General features: G+C 42.6%; 1 protein-coding gene across 1 annotated transcript in view; it reads left to right on the forward strand.

The window, feature by feature from the left end:
• Positions 1-16,105, forward strand: part of slit1a (slit homolog 1a) — a 92,983-nt gene that overhangs the window by 46,948 nt on the left and 29,930 nt on the right. Inside the window, exons 5-9 of the mRNA XM_080507626.1 lie at positions 5,083-5,154; positions 6,001-6,072; positions 7,321-7,392; positions 8,177-8,340; positions 13,264-13,411. Coding sequence (XP_080363752.1) covers positions 5,083-5,154; positions 6,001-6,072; positions 7,321-7,392; positions 8,177-8,340; positions 13,264-13,411 — 528 coding nt within the window. The remainder of the gene's footprint in view (positions 1-5,082; positions 5,155-6,000; positions 6,073-7,320; positions 7,393-8,176; positions 8,341-13,263; positions 13,412-16,105) is intronic.

A 16,105-nucleotide genomic window follows, 5' to 3' on the forward strand; every position in this document is an offset into this window, starting at 1 on the left:
TATTGGTTTTCAGATACATGACAGCTGTAAAGTCACAGAAGCCAATGGCATATCTTGTGCTTTGTATGTGTCATTTACCAGCACTATTAAAGATTAAATCCATAGCCGTAGTTTCGATAAAGTTGTTCTTGCCAAATCATTTTCTTTATGAGTAATACTAATAACATAAAAAGTGTGTAAATATAGCCAGAGAGAAGAAATAGTCAGAGTGAACATTAGCAGCAAAAGACGTTATCATGCAAACACAATAAATACCTAAACAGCTGTTTAGTTCTCCTCAATAACACATTTAATACTAAGACTTCAACTGATTTATGATCCCATGTAACCTGCTGTTCTCGGCCTGAAGGCGAATGTTATGAAATCCTTGAGATATGAAAGATATGAAAGAATCCATTGTTGTAATTCATCTTCATGCATGCTTTTGAATGCATGTTTGTGTCTTTTGTTTTATTTTGCTTACCTTGAAAATACAGTCTCTCTAGTGTTCGAGCCGATTGAATGTTCTGAGAAACTCTTCTTTTCAGTCATAAGTAAAGAGAACAGAACTAATAGTGGGGTTACCCACAGCTGATGTGTCATTAACATTATACCGAAAGATGAGAGTTGGAGTACAGTATTAGTGCTGTGTACTGAGATAAAGATCAGAGGCTAATGATGTGAATCAGACAGGAACCAGACATTACCTTCAATAAAGTGGCTAATCTCTAGACCAGGCGCCTTAAGCTATGTCTGATAACATTGCTAATTATTCCAGATATAGACTCTGTAGGGAGTCTTGTAAACAGGCATATCGGTAGCAAAGTTTATTGTCAGAGTACTTTACACTGATTAAATGATATCTGTGTTTGAGGGTTTGGGCTTTTTTTTTTTTTTTTTTTTTAAATAAGTGGAGCCCTTAAGAGCCCGACCGCAGCGATTTAGAGTCTGTGGTTCATACAGCCAGGACACACCTGAAAACATGTGTGCTACTTCATCATTAGGCCAACAATGGGAATGAACTGTGAGCAACGTCACATAGAGAGAGCCAGGCTACATTAATGAACTAACTGCCCACTTGCAAGGTATGCAGTGCATTAAGGTAAATCCGTACCAGGTCTACGCTGTTTGAAGACTCTCTCACTTGAGTGCTGGTTCACACACCTGTGATGAAAAAACGGCTGGTCCGCATGCTGTGTGCAGGAAATAAGGAGACAGAAAGTTGCGGCTCTGACATCATTACAGCATGCTGTGAGATGGCTGGAGGCCTGGACTGGGACTGGAGGCTGAAGCTCTGCCTCAGGATATTCTCCACAGGATCATAATGAGTGCATGGAAGGAGGCTGGGCAATGACGGGGCACTGATGGCTGATATGAATCCTTCTTTTTTTTTGCCCTGAATGGAGCTGTGCGGCGATGTCTGGAGGTTATGACCACTGCTCCCGCTTCTTATAATTTTGGTTGACCCTGCTGTACCTCATCATCTAATGATCCAGAGATTATCTAAATTCTATGAAATATAGACTCATGTTTAGGAAAGTGTGGATTAGCCAGTGTCTCATTTCACTAAAAACAGAGAAAATGAATAGAAACAGTCTTTTTGCACCATGCCAATTAAGTTGTTAACCATGTTGCTACATAAATAATGCACTGTTGTGGTATTATCTGAAGGGCCAAGACATTAAATTTACTATCATGACTGAGTTGGAGACGGCAGTTGCCAACGTCACGACTTGTGGTGAGAGTTTTCACATAATCATAATCAAAGTGACCTTTGCTTCTGTGAAACAGCTTTCAAGCTAATCAGGATTGTCAAGTCAGTTGGAGCTGAGCTTAGAAAGTACTATGTGGAGCAACCACCAACTATGCAAAATACAGCATAGTCTCCCACAGATGTCCTGTTTTAAGGCAGAAATGTTGCATTGCTAAATTAAATTTTGCCCTGGCTCTCGTAGGAGTTGAATCCATCAATAAATCCTAAAGGACACAGAGAACTATGGACTCCAAACCGTGACCACCGTAATTATTGTGTTAGTTGTGACAGAGGAAAGAAACAGCAAAGCAGAAGAGCGATACCAGTGATGGAATAAAGGCAGTTTTTCTGGCATGATAGATAGCCTCATTTATGGTTGTCATTTGGCTTTTTTTGAATACCCACTTTCCCAAAAACAACGAACACCATCAGTGGGAGTTTATACATCATCCCAGCCAATCGCATTATAGCGTAGTAATGGGATTATGAGGGTTTTAGCTCGCAGTTTCCCTGCGTGAGCTTTTATTTTACTACTTACAGACATAGCATTCTCTTCATTATGTCAGAGCCGTTCTGCTTTCACTTGTTTTCCACCTTCTCCTGTCGGCCTCTGTCTTTCATCCTTTCCTTTACCCTACTGTAGCCTCTGGCGCGCAAATGATGCCGTTGCAGAACAGCAATCTGTTAAAACTCATTGTAAGCTGGGAATGAACACACACACACACACACACACACACACACACACACACACACACACACACACACACACACACACACACACACACACACACACACACACACACACACACACACACACACACAGAAGAAAAAGCAGATCGTCCCAAATGTCCGGAGGGAGACATCATTATCTGTGCGCCTGCAGTACAGCGTCCCCAAATCTTCATATGTGTTTGTTGCTGAAGGGTGAGAAGAAGGTGAGGGAACTAATTAGTAATTAGACAAGAGTTCAAGGGCAGGTAGACCAAAAGCATTCCTCTCACATGGAGCCACTTTGATAAGACTCACCGACATAGCCCAGCCGCCAGGCTGACTCAGCTTTCAGCTCGGCACTCGGGCTGTTTTGCCAAGACAACAAAGACGCACAACTGTTCTGGCTCCCATGTTCGCTAGTTAGCAGAAACGATGTGGGTTTGATGTTTGGGATATGATCCTGTAGAATGTGGCAGACTGACAGATTAGATAGATTATTGTTGTGTAATTGCCTAAATTGCGGGCAAACTGTGTTGCCTCATGTGTCAGTGAAAGCAGATGTTATGCAGATCTGCCGCGAAACTAAAAACCCTCAGAAATCTCACATGGTAAAATTAATTGATTCTCGAGACGGAGGATTTATGTTCTCTTTGAACGCACACCAGTGACGTGTGTGTTAAACGTGCACATCTGTACATGCACACTGGGGTTTTTTTGTGTTTGTTCAGAACAACGTCCAAATAAAAATACTGCATGTGATTAAGTTAGATAATTGCACTGCTTAGTTGCTAGTTATAACACCACATTATGCTTAAACATCTGGTTAGAAGCTTGCTTCTCTAAACTCCATGCTATGTCACTGTCTTATTTTATATACTAAAGGGTTTGGAATTTGCATTTTGAAAATAATATTGAGAATAAACTCAAGAAGTGGAGAGAAAGATCTAAATCATTGAAAATATGTTGAGAATAAAGTGAAATATTGTGGAAAATATTGGAATATGTTGTTGAGAATCAAATTATAACATTAGGAATGCAGAAATAATTTTAAATGTCGATTTTATTTTCCACTGTAATTTTAAGATAAACTTTTCAAGTTTTCATTTGTTGTTACTCTGTTTGCCTCGTAGCAGTTTATTTAAGATGTATGCATGCTCTTTTTATGGTTATCCGTCATGTACAAACTAAATACACACAGTGCTCTATTAATGGGGCACAAATGTAAACAAGGGGCGCGTCCCAACTCGTTACAACATACGTCTTGCTCAGTAAATCTTCCCATGAAGTCAAACACACAGATTCCATTTTTAATTGCGGTGTGTTTGCAGTTGCCCACAGAGGGCTCTTTTAATATCTGCTGTTCCAAAAACACACAAAGCCACTCATTTATTAGATACATTGCACAATACAAACTGTTGTGGTGTGTTGCTCTCCGATAATGTATTCCTCTGAAACAATGTCTGCAATATTCATTTCAGGGAAAGTTTTTTGGAAAGCATTACCAATTTGGGGAAATGCTGTGAAAACTTTGGGTCGTTCCAGTCCTGGGAACTTGTTTTATGATTACCCCACGGGGTTTCAGGGTGGATACTTATTGTGTGCTTGGTACCCTTTCGTGCTGTGGCGTTCATGAACGTTGAATGAGAAGGAGTCATCAAAGTCTTATGCAGAACAGTTGTGTTGTGGAGTTTTATAGATTCTGCTGTTGTGCTTTAGCTTCTCTGTGGGTGGCCATAAGTGCTCTGTTTACATCTGTCCAAGTGTGGGAGTCCTCCTTGCGTAAGTTTTAAAGCAGGAGCCTCTCTGGGAGCACCCCAGAGTTTCTCTGAAAATGGTGTGTGTGTATGCGTCTGTGTGTGTGTCTGTGTGGAAGAGAGGTAAAGCCTTTCTGAATCGGGTTAGCGGCCCATTTAAGCGACAAAGAAAAGGCTGCTAATTAAAACTATGGCTACTTGTGTTTTCGCTCGCTCTTGTTCCTAACCCCTCCTCTTCGACCCTCCCCTCTGCTCTCTTACTTTCCACTCACACATACATCTCCAATGCCTAATTTGTACGCATCGTTAAGTGACGGACACACACAGCCTAATACCAAAAGATAATGTCCGTTGTGCCGGAGAATCCTAACGAATCCACCCTGCAGGACCAGCGAAGACCCCTCTGTGGTCTCTGTTTGTTTGGTGTGTGTGCAGGCGGCGAGGTGGGAGCCTTCACACTGCAGCATGGTCAAGGCACAGCGGACAAATTATAGCATGAGTGAACACTGAATAATACAGCCACCAAAAAAAACATAACCACTCCACTGTGAGCGGGGTTCTCCATGCAGTCCCACACCTCGGGTGTTGGCACACATTGGAGAGAGTAAAAAAATATGCCCGTAGCTTTTCGTTCTGCACCACTGAGTGTGGTAAAAGGGGCAGTGACAGCGAATAGAGTGTGAACTCTGCTGGTTGAAAAGCATGCTCCAATACTGGAAGTGAAAGCCTCACAGAGGAAATTGTTGAAACATGTTAATATTGCCTCCAAACAAGGGTTGTATTGTACACACACACTGTCGAAACCCCCCCTTCCAAAAAAAAAAAAAAAGAAGCCTTTCAGAGACTAAGTCAACTGTAACTAATACCTACCTATTGTCTCCACAGAGATCTGAGTGAGAACTTCATCCAGTCCATCCCCAGAAAAGCATTCAGAGGTGCTACTGACATCAAAAATCTGTGAGTACCTCACCAAATTTAATTTGTTATCAGAAGTCAACAAAATGACCAATGTATATTGACAGAGCCCATTTCAATGTATCAGTATGATTGTCACAAACTTGTAAATAATGGTCATTATTTTAGAAATCAGAGAAAAGTTTTCAAAGTCAGTTGTGAGGATAATTTCTGTGCAATGAGTAACAAGAGAATTGTGTCGCCATTCTTCATGTTGTTATCGTTGACGGATGAAATCAACAATGGGATGTCAATGAAGAATCAATATTATCCACAGCCAACTAAATTTCATTAAAAGCTGCTGTAAGTGGACGAGAGAGTGGTGTTCATTCACAATCCGTTGAGTGTCATTTCAGAACGTTAAACATTTTATCTGATCAGGTAAAATCCTGCTCAATGGATCGTCCAATCTGAACCAGCTCACACACAAATGCCAAGGATGGCTGCATTGATTTACATCTTCAGCATTTATATATATATATTTATGAGGTGTAAACAGATAATCAGTATAGTCCCAAAGTGCAGCTTGTTGTTCCAAGAGCTGAGATGAGTAAACCAGGATCGATCTCCCATGGTCCATCAGTGTACTACTTACTGTATCAATGATTACAACCACTGGGGAGGAAAGAATGGCTGTGTACATGTGTTTTCTAATGAATTCTCTCTCTCTCTCTCTCTCTCTCTCTCTCTCTCTCTCTCTCTCTCTCTCTCTCTCTCTCTCTCTCTCTCTCTATCTCTCTCTCTCTATCTCTCTCTATCTCTCTATCTCTATCTCTATCTCTATCTCTATCTCTATCTCTATCTCTATCTCTATCTCTATCTCTATCTCTATCACTGTATGATCTGCAGCCAGCTGGATAAAAACCACATCAGCTGCATTGAGGATGGAGCCTTCAGAGCTCTGAGAGGATTGGAAGTGCTGTGAGTATCTGTCTGATATAATGCAAGCACTCAGTTAAATGAAGACATTGTTTTACCTTGCTAATAACCATAACTAATATACATGGAACTGCCCTTTCTTATCGTACCGAATACCCCCACAGGCCTCATGAGGGGGGGCCTGCCTCATTGAAACCAAGCTCCATTAAGTCAGAGTTGACAGTTGCACCCCCCTTCACATCACATTAACACTCCTCCACCCACCCACAACTGCTCCACCCCTCCATCTATACACCAACCAGCCCTGGGCAGTTCATCTGACAAGAGGGATCCTTCCATCTTGTTAAAAAAATATCCCATTCAAGATGGTAATCAATTCAGCATTTTTTTTTTGTTAAGCGTTCAATTAATCATCTCTTGTCAAAAAATTCATAATCACAGGCCTCTGTTAGCGTTTTCCACCTGAAACAATGTGCACAAGCAGTGCATGGTGGGCAGACAAAGACGCTTTGACAGCCTTGTTATTCTGATGCTGAAAGACTGCTGTGCATGTGTGTTTTGTGGGGGGTTTCAGGGGTGGTGAGACCTAAAAAAGAACATTAAAGGCTGCTTTCATGGCGTGGATAAATTCATGCCGTGATAGGGTTGTCATAATGGTGTAAGAGGGGATAGGGGGTTGTTTTGAAGCCGTCTGTATGTATGGGTTTTTATGGGGGAGGAGGACAGCTTGTGTTCAAAGGGGGAGCAGGTTGAAATATGGTAAAGGGTTATTAGGCTGATTGAAATGACCCGATTCTCCTGCTGCAGCTGATGCCCACAGTTCCATGCAAGTGTATGTGCGTGCATGTCTCTCGAACAAGTAGAGGTTGCTGGTGATCAGGCCTGTGTGTGTGTGTGTGTGTGTGTGTGTGTGTGTGTGTGTGTGTGTGTGTGTGTGTGTGTGTGTGTGTGTGTGTGTGTGTGTGTGTGTGTGTGTGTGTGTGTGTGTGTGTGTGTGTGTGTGTGTGTGTGTGTGTGTGTGTGTGTGTGTGCGTACACATATTTGCATGCACGACTGTATGCATGCGTGGGAGGTGTGAGGGCTTCCCATCTGTGTGGAATGAGGTGTTATATTCCCAGTGGGGCGCACAGAGAGACGAGGAAAGCGAGGGGGTATAGATTTAAAGAGATGGAACAAAAGAGGACCGATGCAACAAAACTCTTTTTGAAGTGCTGTGATTTTTCAAACGACTTTCTTTTTTTTTCTCACTTGCACTGACAGTGTGGCTTGTCCTTCTTTTCTTTTCATAGCACACTAAACAACAACAACATCAGCAGCATCCCTGTCTCCAGCTTCAACCACATGCCCAAACTCCGAACTTTGTAAGTCACAACCGCCACTCAACACACTCCTTACCTTTCAAGGGCTATTCGTAAAAATAAAAAGCCGTCCTCAGGTCCCACACGCAGGCAAAGTTGTAGCCGTGTCCTGTGATCTCGATGGGAGCAGACAGGTTGTGTCATTCCAGGCAATGTTGAGTAGCAGCCATAACCACAGAGTACCCCAGGAGGGTCTGTAGCAATGCCAGGGGCAATTATCCTCTCAATCTAAAGACAACAACTGGTCCAGATACACAAGAATAGACCCAGAAGCCTAGTGTTTATTCTGCATTGAGCGTGATTACTAAATCTGAAATCACGCACAAATTAAAACAATTATGTCTGTTGAAACTTTGAGCCGTGACTCCACTGCATTTGTGGTGACATTTTTGGGCTTCCTCGCTCCCAGTGGGGTTATCATGCTCTGCATTTCTGTTTGTGTGTAAACCGTGCGTCTGTGCGCATGGGTGTGCAAGTGAGTATACATGCTCTCGAGGTCCACCACAGTCAGAGTTATTCTGGACAGACACAGATTTGAAGGAATGCAGTGTTTGGTGTTTGCTTTTGGAAAAGGCCTATTTGGTGTTTTTAGAATGCACCGTTTACAATTATCCCCAGAGCATATCATTTTGGGTATTTTGCCACAAGGACTCGATGTGATGAGTTGCAAGAAGCTCTTCTATTTATGTTTTCAACTGCTGTTTTTTTTTTTTTTTTAGATTGCAAAAGTAAAGCTTGCTAAAAGCATGAATATTGTGTTTTTTTTTATATGTTTTTCATTAATTAGCCGTCTTCACTCCAACAATCTGAACTGCGACTGTCATCTCTCCTGGATGGCCCAGTGGCTCAGACAGCGGCCCACAATTGGTCTTTTCACTCAGTGTACTGCACCTTCAGAGCTCAGAGGACTTAACGTGGCAGAAGTACAGAAACATGAATTCAGCTGCTCAGGTAAGATTTTCACGCAATAATCTGCATTTGAACAAGACGCCACTCTTGTACTGTTTAATACATGTGGGGCCCATATGGATTTGAATTTGACTGGTGACTCCTTCCTGAAGGGGTCAGTGTGATTTTGTGTGTTTGACCTGTGATGAACTGGTGACCTGACTCCTCCATGCTGCTTTGGCGCTTGAGAAAAGGTTTGCCTATAGAGCGTGCAAGTACCAAAACAGGTCTAAGGACAGTCAGCAAGTTCTATTTCGGTTTAAATTTGAGAGAGAAGAAAAATCTACTTATTTAAATAAATATCAGTTGTAATTAAAATGGACAAGTTAAAACCACAAAGAAAAGAAAATATTTTCCGTTACGCATGAGTGTATTTCAGTTCATTCACATAAGACTGATGAAAATGCTGTAAAAGATTAATCTGTCAAAAGAAATACCTCCATTAATGTCTATTAATGTTAAGTAATGTTTTTACAATGAGAACCAGTTGCAACACAGCTGAAAGTGAACCAGATAAAAGTGATATTCTCCTTTATTTGGCTTCATTCAAGAGAAATCTTTGAAGTTGTTGACGCAGAGCAGAAATAACCAGTGAAAATGTCCTCCAGAGGGTTTCATGAGTGCATTTCAAAGTCTGAGCAAATTTACTTTTGCTTTCACTAAAGCAGCTTGATCGACTTTTATATTTTTATGTTTAGGTTTGGTTTTTTTACATTGAGATTTTGTTTCTACCAAAATAAAATGTGAACTTTTCCCAACGCTTCGTGGTCAGCTGCAATTTCACAACACATGTTGAAGTCAGACATCTAATCAGCTCACTGATGGCAACGTCCCCAGGTTCTCAGCAAAACAGACTGTCTGCACCCTCCTTGTTTCCCAGTCTGGTTTTGCACATCCGTCTTCTCGACTGTTTTATCCAATCCAAGGCTGAAGCCAATCATGCGGGCCAGTTTTGACTTATTGATTTGAGTAGAGAGCGCTAACTATGACACTGCCATGCAACCATGTTTTTTTTTTTTGGGGGGGGGTTGTGTTAATGTGCGTTCACCTTGCAGCCATATGATGGTATCTTTGCCCCCAGGTAACCTCGCAACATATAAAACACACAGCTGGAACAATAGCCCCACTGCATTTGCTTACAGCTTTTCATTTCCTCACACAAAGATTTTTGGGGCCTTAAAAAAATGAAATGTGTGTGTGTGCGTGCAACTGTGTGCCTGTGTGAGCGAGAGAGCGCACGTGCATGTGGGTGTGTCGTGGCGTGCATCGGAGTTATCATATCCGGACAATGGAAAAACAGCATGAGAACTTTTGCTCCCCACAAGGCCATCTCACTCGCTTCACCAGCTGCAAAGGGTGTTTGTGTCCACGTTTGTGTGTGTTTGTGGGTGTGTGTACCTCTCCCTCTTCATGGGTTGTGATTTTTATGCAGCCATACGGCGTGACAGCACAGACCATTAACTATTCATCGCCCAGGGAAAGAAACTGAAAACGTGGGAGTGTAGCGATTCTAGAGAGGGAAAGGGAGAATGGGTGTAATGAAATGTTTTGTTTGTCTAATAAGACTGTGAACACAGAAAGTTTCAGTTTGTTCGGAAGTGCAGTTTATCGCCTGTACATGAGGTTCATCCACGAAGGTGTCGTGTATTGATCACTTATTAGGTAATATCAGTCGTTACTTTTTGTGACAAAAGCCCAAAAAACAAGATAAAATCGATCGCTCTGTTTTCTGACATATCTATGGGTGTGTAAGCGCACAGCCGTGCAGTCATGCAAACACACATGCACGCTCAGATACACATGCTCCCAGTTTCTCCTTGAGAGAATTAGTGACCAGAAGTTGAACTCCCAGTGAAGGACTCATTTGGGACTGGTTCACTGGCACAGAAAACACACACGCATCCTTTTTTTTTTTTTTCCTCCTTAGTATTTTTTGGATGTTCAACATGATGGTGTTGTGCCTGCATTTACTTTTTGCTGTGTGGACTGGCCACCTGCAGGGGATTTTGGTGGAGTGGTGCTGTCTTGGAAGGGGAAAAGAAGTGGGAGACGAGAGGCAGAAGCAGGATTGTGGCATTATGACTCACTCACTGTCGCTCCCAGTGTCCAACTGAGAAACAGCACTGTTTCATCCAGTAATGAGGAGAGGAACACATTTGCTGTTTCGCTTTGGGGACAAATGTTTTTTTTCCGGCCAGTTGTTTGTCATCATCTCCCTTAAACATCAAACTCAAGTTAAATATTCAAAACCTTAAAACTAGAGCTCATTATTTAAAAAACAAAAACAAAAAAACCATTGTAATTTAGTGAATCGTCTGCACCGGATGATCAAAAACACAAGAAAAAGCAGATACTTCTGTTAAATTTTTGATTTTAAGAGCCACGTCTGCATAGTAAATGCTTTTATGTTTGCTTTTTAATACTTTGGGGGACTCTGATGCAAAAACAACAGCTCATTAACTCTCTGTGACAGAACAGTTTTTGTCCTCATCAAATCCAGAAAATATGAGCACTGATATTTCTTTGTTTTTGAATTCAGTGTGAAAATGTTTTATTTTAACTTCTTTGTGAGATAGTTATAAATAATGGCCTTTACCAAAATACTACTGCCAAATACTTTTGAACTGTTGATAATCAAAAAAGTAAAAAAAAAGGTGTTGATAGTCTAAAACCAGTTATATGTTGGTTTGACTGTTTCAATAACCACAGGTTGTGATCTCACAATAGTTTGCAGATTCCCATGCAAGTAAGCTACTTCACATTCTTTATTTACTTCCATATTGACCTTTTTCCTTACAACAAAGTCCCTTGATTTGATTTGTTTCTTTTATTTGTGTTTTGACAGCACCAGTGACATATTTAGATGATGACGTTGCCATACTGGAGTACATCGTAGTGGCTATCACCTTTCAATGGACAACAAAAAACTTAAATCCGCATTGCACAGTTTTGCAGATGATAAATTTGTAATAATAATCTGTTGGAGCCTTAGGGTGACACTATTTGCGCATGTGGCTCCCGCATGCCAAGTTACAAGTTACATGCCAGTTTGAATATTACATGACAGAAATTGGATGAGTCAGCTTCATCACTGCTCTGAAGAAATAATCTTCAACATTAATACAGTACTTTTTATTTTTTTTTAACTTAATATAAAAAACTTGTAAGGAGTCACCATAAAAAGTGACAGAATGGGAACAAAAGACAAATAGTATAAAGCGAGAGCAAATATTTGAAATAATAATGGGCTGCAAATGATGGATTCAAAATACAATGACAATAAAGGGAGTGAAAAAAGAAGCAGAGTGGGCAAATAGAGAAGGGGGGGAAAACACATAAACAAGGAACCAGATAGAGAGGTAGAGACGGAGGCAAGGAAAGAGATAATGGGGAAAACAGCACCAGGAAGAACAGGGGAGGCACGAACATCAAACAGATTCACCTCAAGTATACCTGTCAGGGAGCTGTCATTGTTAAGGCCGCTCCAGCTGCGCTCTGCACTCTCCCTGATCCCAGGCCTGTCAAATATGCCATGTTAGATCAGAAGGGAGTTTTTCTCTGCCCTGCACCTGATCCCAGATCTGTCAAACCTCTGCCATCCCAAATCACACGGCCTCAGATCACGTGGGCTGAGCGACTGTGCCGCTGTTGATTCACACTCCTGGTGTAGTTTGCTGTCTGACTCCTGAGTCTGTCAAAGCATTGGGCCTCTTCAGGTAATTCTTTACGATTTACTGGATATATGGAATCTGACCTGAAACATTGCTCGTGGCAGGAGCTTTGGGGTAAACCGTAATGTTTGATCCTGTTTTTGAGCGCTGTGCCTTTTTCTGTAGCTGACTTTCACCATCTCTAACTCCTGTCCCTGTCTACCACGCTCTGAATCTGTGCCTCCCCCCCCCCTTCCTCCACCTCTCCCTCTTGCCAACATTTTCCACACAAGCTGAGCGATAGATAGGAAGGTAATTAAATATTCATGGTTTGAAACTCAGATTAGTAATGCTGTGTAAATGAGGCCATTTAAAAGTCTGTTTTATTCATTTTATCTGGGTTATACTTACACACATCGCGCCGCACACACCAAATGTGCTGCATCGGCTCGTCACCACACCAGAGCAGGAACTATTTGAACAGGTATCTAGAGACAGCCTGATGGGTTGTGTGCTCTGTATGCAAATGAAAAAGTTGGAAGTGTTTTAGAACAAATGGAGTAGGAGAGGTGGGGGTGGTACAGCTGAATGTGCTGAATGGCATCAATTCCACCCAGAGAACGCAGACTCAGGAGGAACATCTGTGGAGAGATCAATGGATGTTATTGGGAGGCCCTCGATTGCCGCTCCGACTCTATTTTTCAGATCTTTCATTCTCCTCTTCATACATTGTGTCACTTCTTTGATAGATAACCTAGTTTCTTACTCATAGATTCTCAAGTATATACAGCTTTACAATGAAGTCAGGAGTGGGAGCTTTTTTTCTTTTTTTTTTTCTCAATGTCAAAGTATGTCTGGGAATGTATATACGTGTGTGTGTGTGTGTGTGTGTGTGTGTGTGTGTGTGTGTGTGCGTGTGTGCGTGTGTGCGTGCGTGCGTGCGTGCGTGCGTGCGTGCGTGCGTGCGTGCGTGCGTGCGTGCGTGCGTGCGTGCGTGCGCGCGTGTTCATTTGATATTCGGTTTATGAAGCACAAAGGGGCTGATGACATGAGCAGCAGCAGAATGAGTTGGAGCTCTACTTGAGAACAAGAGCTGCTTCGTGTCACTGCACAAATCCTCCCCGCAAAATACGTTGTCCTGTAATCCTCCTCAAAGCCGCGCGGGCCCACTGAAACCAAGAAATCCACCTGCACTCAACCACCTGTAGGAGCTGCAGATCCCCTGCTGCTCAGTCGATCATATCCTCCTTCCACTTCCCTCTGTTTCTCTCTCCAGGACACCAGGAGTCTTCCAGCTTGCAGCCGTGCAGCATCGGGGGAGGCTCGTGTCCTGCCATGTGCACCTGCAGCAACAACATAGTGGACTGCAGAGGGAAAGGTCTGATCGCCATCCCAGCCAACCTGCCAGACAGCATGGCCGAAATGTGAGCATGATACATTTACTGTTAGAACAGTGTGAATCTAATTTGACACCCCGGACAGGTCACCGGTTCATCACACTGCAACCACGTGCTCTTGCATTGACGCCTCTGAGTGGTTTAGGGTCACCAATTGACCGCACATGTTTGTTTTCTGGACTGTGGAAGGAAACACACACACATACACGAGAAAGAAAGGCGCAAACTCCATACAGAAAGGCCCAGCTGGTGTTTGAACTCATGATCTCCTTGCTGTGAGGCAAAAACCCTAACCACTGTTCCACTTTGCAGCCCTACTCATTAATCTTGAACGTCAATTGAAATGTTCTCCCACATCAATATTTATTAACTTTTCCTTCTGTGATCATGCCAATAAATCATCATAGGCATTTCTCAAGTTATTTTTCTTGTATGAAAGTGGTTTAAATGTTGAGAACAACAGTCACATTTTATTTAGCCAACTTTATTTTCACAACATATTGACATCTCTACAGAAACAAATAAAACAAATACTCATTGCATCATTTCCCCTCCTTAGTCAAATGTCATCATGAAGCTCTGTGTCAATTATTGAAATATGTTTCCATTTAATTGTTTTTTTTTTCTTTCTGCCGAAACTGACTTGGTTTAAGACGATCACACTGGCTTTATGTGCCCTGGCTTCCTCTTGCTTTCACACTCCGTCACCTGCCAGGGCGTCCACATATTAGCTGTATTCCAAGAGACACACATGCAGACTTGAGTCAGACTTCAATCCGAGACTCTGCGCTCTTATCAGCTCAGAGGGCCCATCAACCACATATGAATGCCTTGCTGCCATCCCTCCCTCACTTTATCAGCCCTCCAACATCTGTGTAGGCATTAACCGTTTACAGCCCACATGCTATCAGCCTACTGTAGTTCCTGGGAATGTGGCTCAAAGTAGTCCTTTCTGCATTCTTTATCGCGGCGCTTCATGCCACTGACAAGGGTCTACATTAAATGGCAAAGCAACATTGGGATTTATGCATGGTGTGAAAAAGCTGGGCTGAAGAGTGAAAAGCCAGCGGTTGTGTTTCATGTTCTTCTGAGGAGCATGTGTGTTGTGAGGAGGACACAGCAAGTTTCTAGGTCTCCTCCTCCCCGTGGACTCTGTTTATAAATACCCAGCTAGCATGGAAGTCACAGATCCCATGTTCCCCAACAACCCTGACCTATTTCTTGTGCCGTGTTGTGCTGAATTTCCTAATTTGGACTTACGAGTTCACACTTTTCTGTGTTCCCATTGACCACCCAGGAAAAGCTGAAATTTTTCACTTCGGTTTCAAACTTCACACATTTTGCTTTTCGAGAAGTAAATTAATGAGCCTAGAAACCAATAAACAGAGGAAAATAGTGAAGGTTTTTTTTTTTTTGTTTGTTTGTTTTTTTATTGCTTTATAGCATGTAGACCTCCTCATTGTGCTCTCTTGGTTTAACTTTCCTCAGGTGAAACTTATATGATATACGAGTCCAATGACTGACCAGCAGCAGTAATGGGAGTGCAGGGAAACCACTGTCAGATACTGTAGCTCTCACTTGCACAGATTTTATAGACAGCAGATCCTCTCTGTGTGGCAGATGCATTAAAACTTCCCCTGCCCTTTACATCTAATAGGTGCTTAAGCATGTCTTGCTCATAAACTTCCACCTTGTTCCGATTCATCTTTTACAAGATGTGAATGCTGAGACGCCCACTTTTATAATGCACATTCCTCCTGTCCTGCCCATCAGAGCCTTACCTTACAGGTCAAATTCCCACAACGCTTTTCCTTTCACATTTTCTCTCTCCATCTTTCTCAGTGTGCCAAATCACCACAGGCGGGTTAAAGGAGGCAGATAAGCAGCAAAAAAAAAAAAATGAGCAGGGGGGTTGGTGGCTGGGGAGTCCGTTCAGTAACTTGGTGCAGCAGGTTTGATCTGTGCTTGAAGTTCATTATAAAATCAGGTTCAATTACAGCGAGGCGGGCTGCTGGGTATCAAGGCCAGCCTAATGCCTTGTTAATGAGGCACTGTGAAACTCGCATACACACAAAAACACACATGCATGCTGCTCTCATTATGTACAAATCGGAGAATTGCAACCTCTGCCCCACTCTACCCTTAATGAATGCCAGTGTTGTGTTTATGGTTGTGAGTACGTGAGCTGGTTTCTGCACTCCTCTCTTGTGAGGCCAGGCCCAGTTAGCCAAAACACCACCAGCACAGATTATTATGCGGAGTAGTCTCTGTCTGCAGTGGCTGAACCCTGCCGTAAAATTCTCCCGCCGCCTTTCATCCGCACCGCTACCATCCCGCCATCTATTTCTGACTCAGGCACGCACTGAGCGAATACCCAAAGGCATAATGTGTTTCCCCTTAATGAAAACCATGCCCAGACCCTAATGAAAAGGATGAAGAACATTGATTGGGCTGATGCAAACACCAGCTTACACACACACACACACACACACACACACACACACACACACACACACACACACACACACACACACACACACACACACACACACACACACACACACACACACACACACACACACACAGACCTGATAAATTGGAAGGGAACCATTGGGGACCACTGTCCGTCCACAGGCGACTCTGGGGATTGTTTTTTTTGTTTTTGTTTTTTTCTCTCTCTGCCAATTGGATCGAGTAACTCCTTTGTTGATTGCAGGGATT

The sequence above is a fragment of the Blennius ocellaris genome, assembly GCF_963422515.1.
Source record: "Blennius ocellaris genome assembly, chromosome: 13".
NCBI classification, from domain to species: domain Eukaryota; kingdom Metazoa; phylum Chordata; class Actinopteri; order Blenniiformes; family Blenniidae; genus Blennius; species Blennius ocellaris.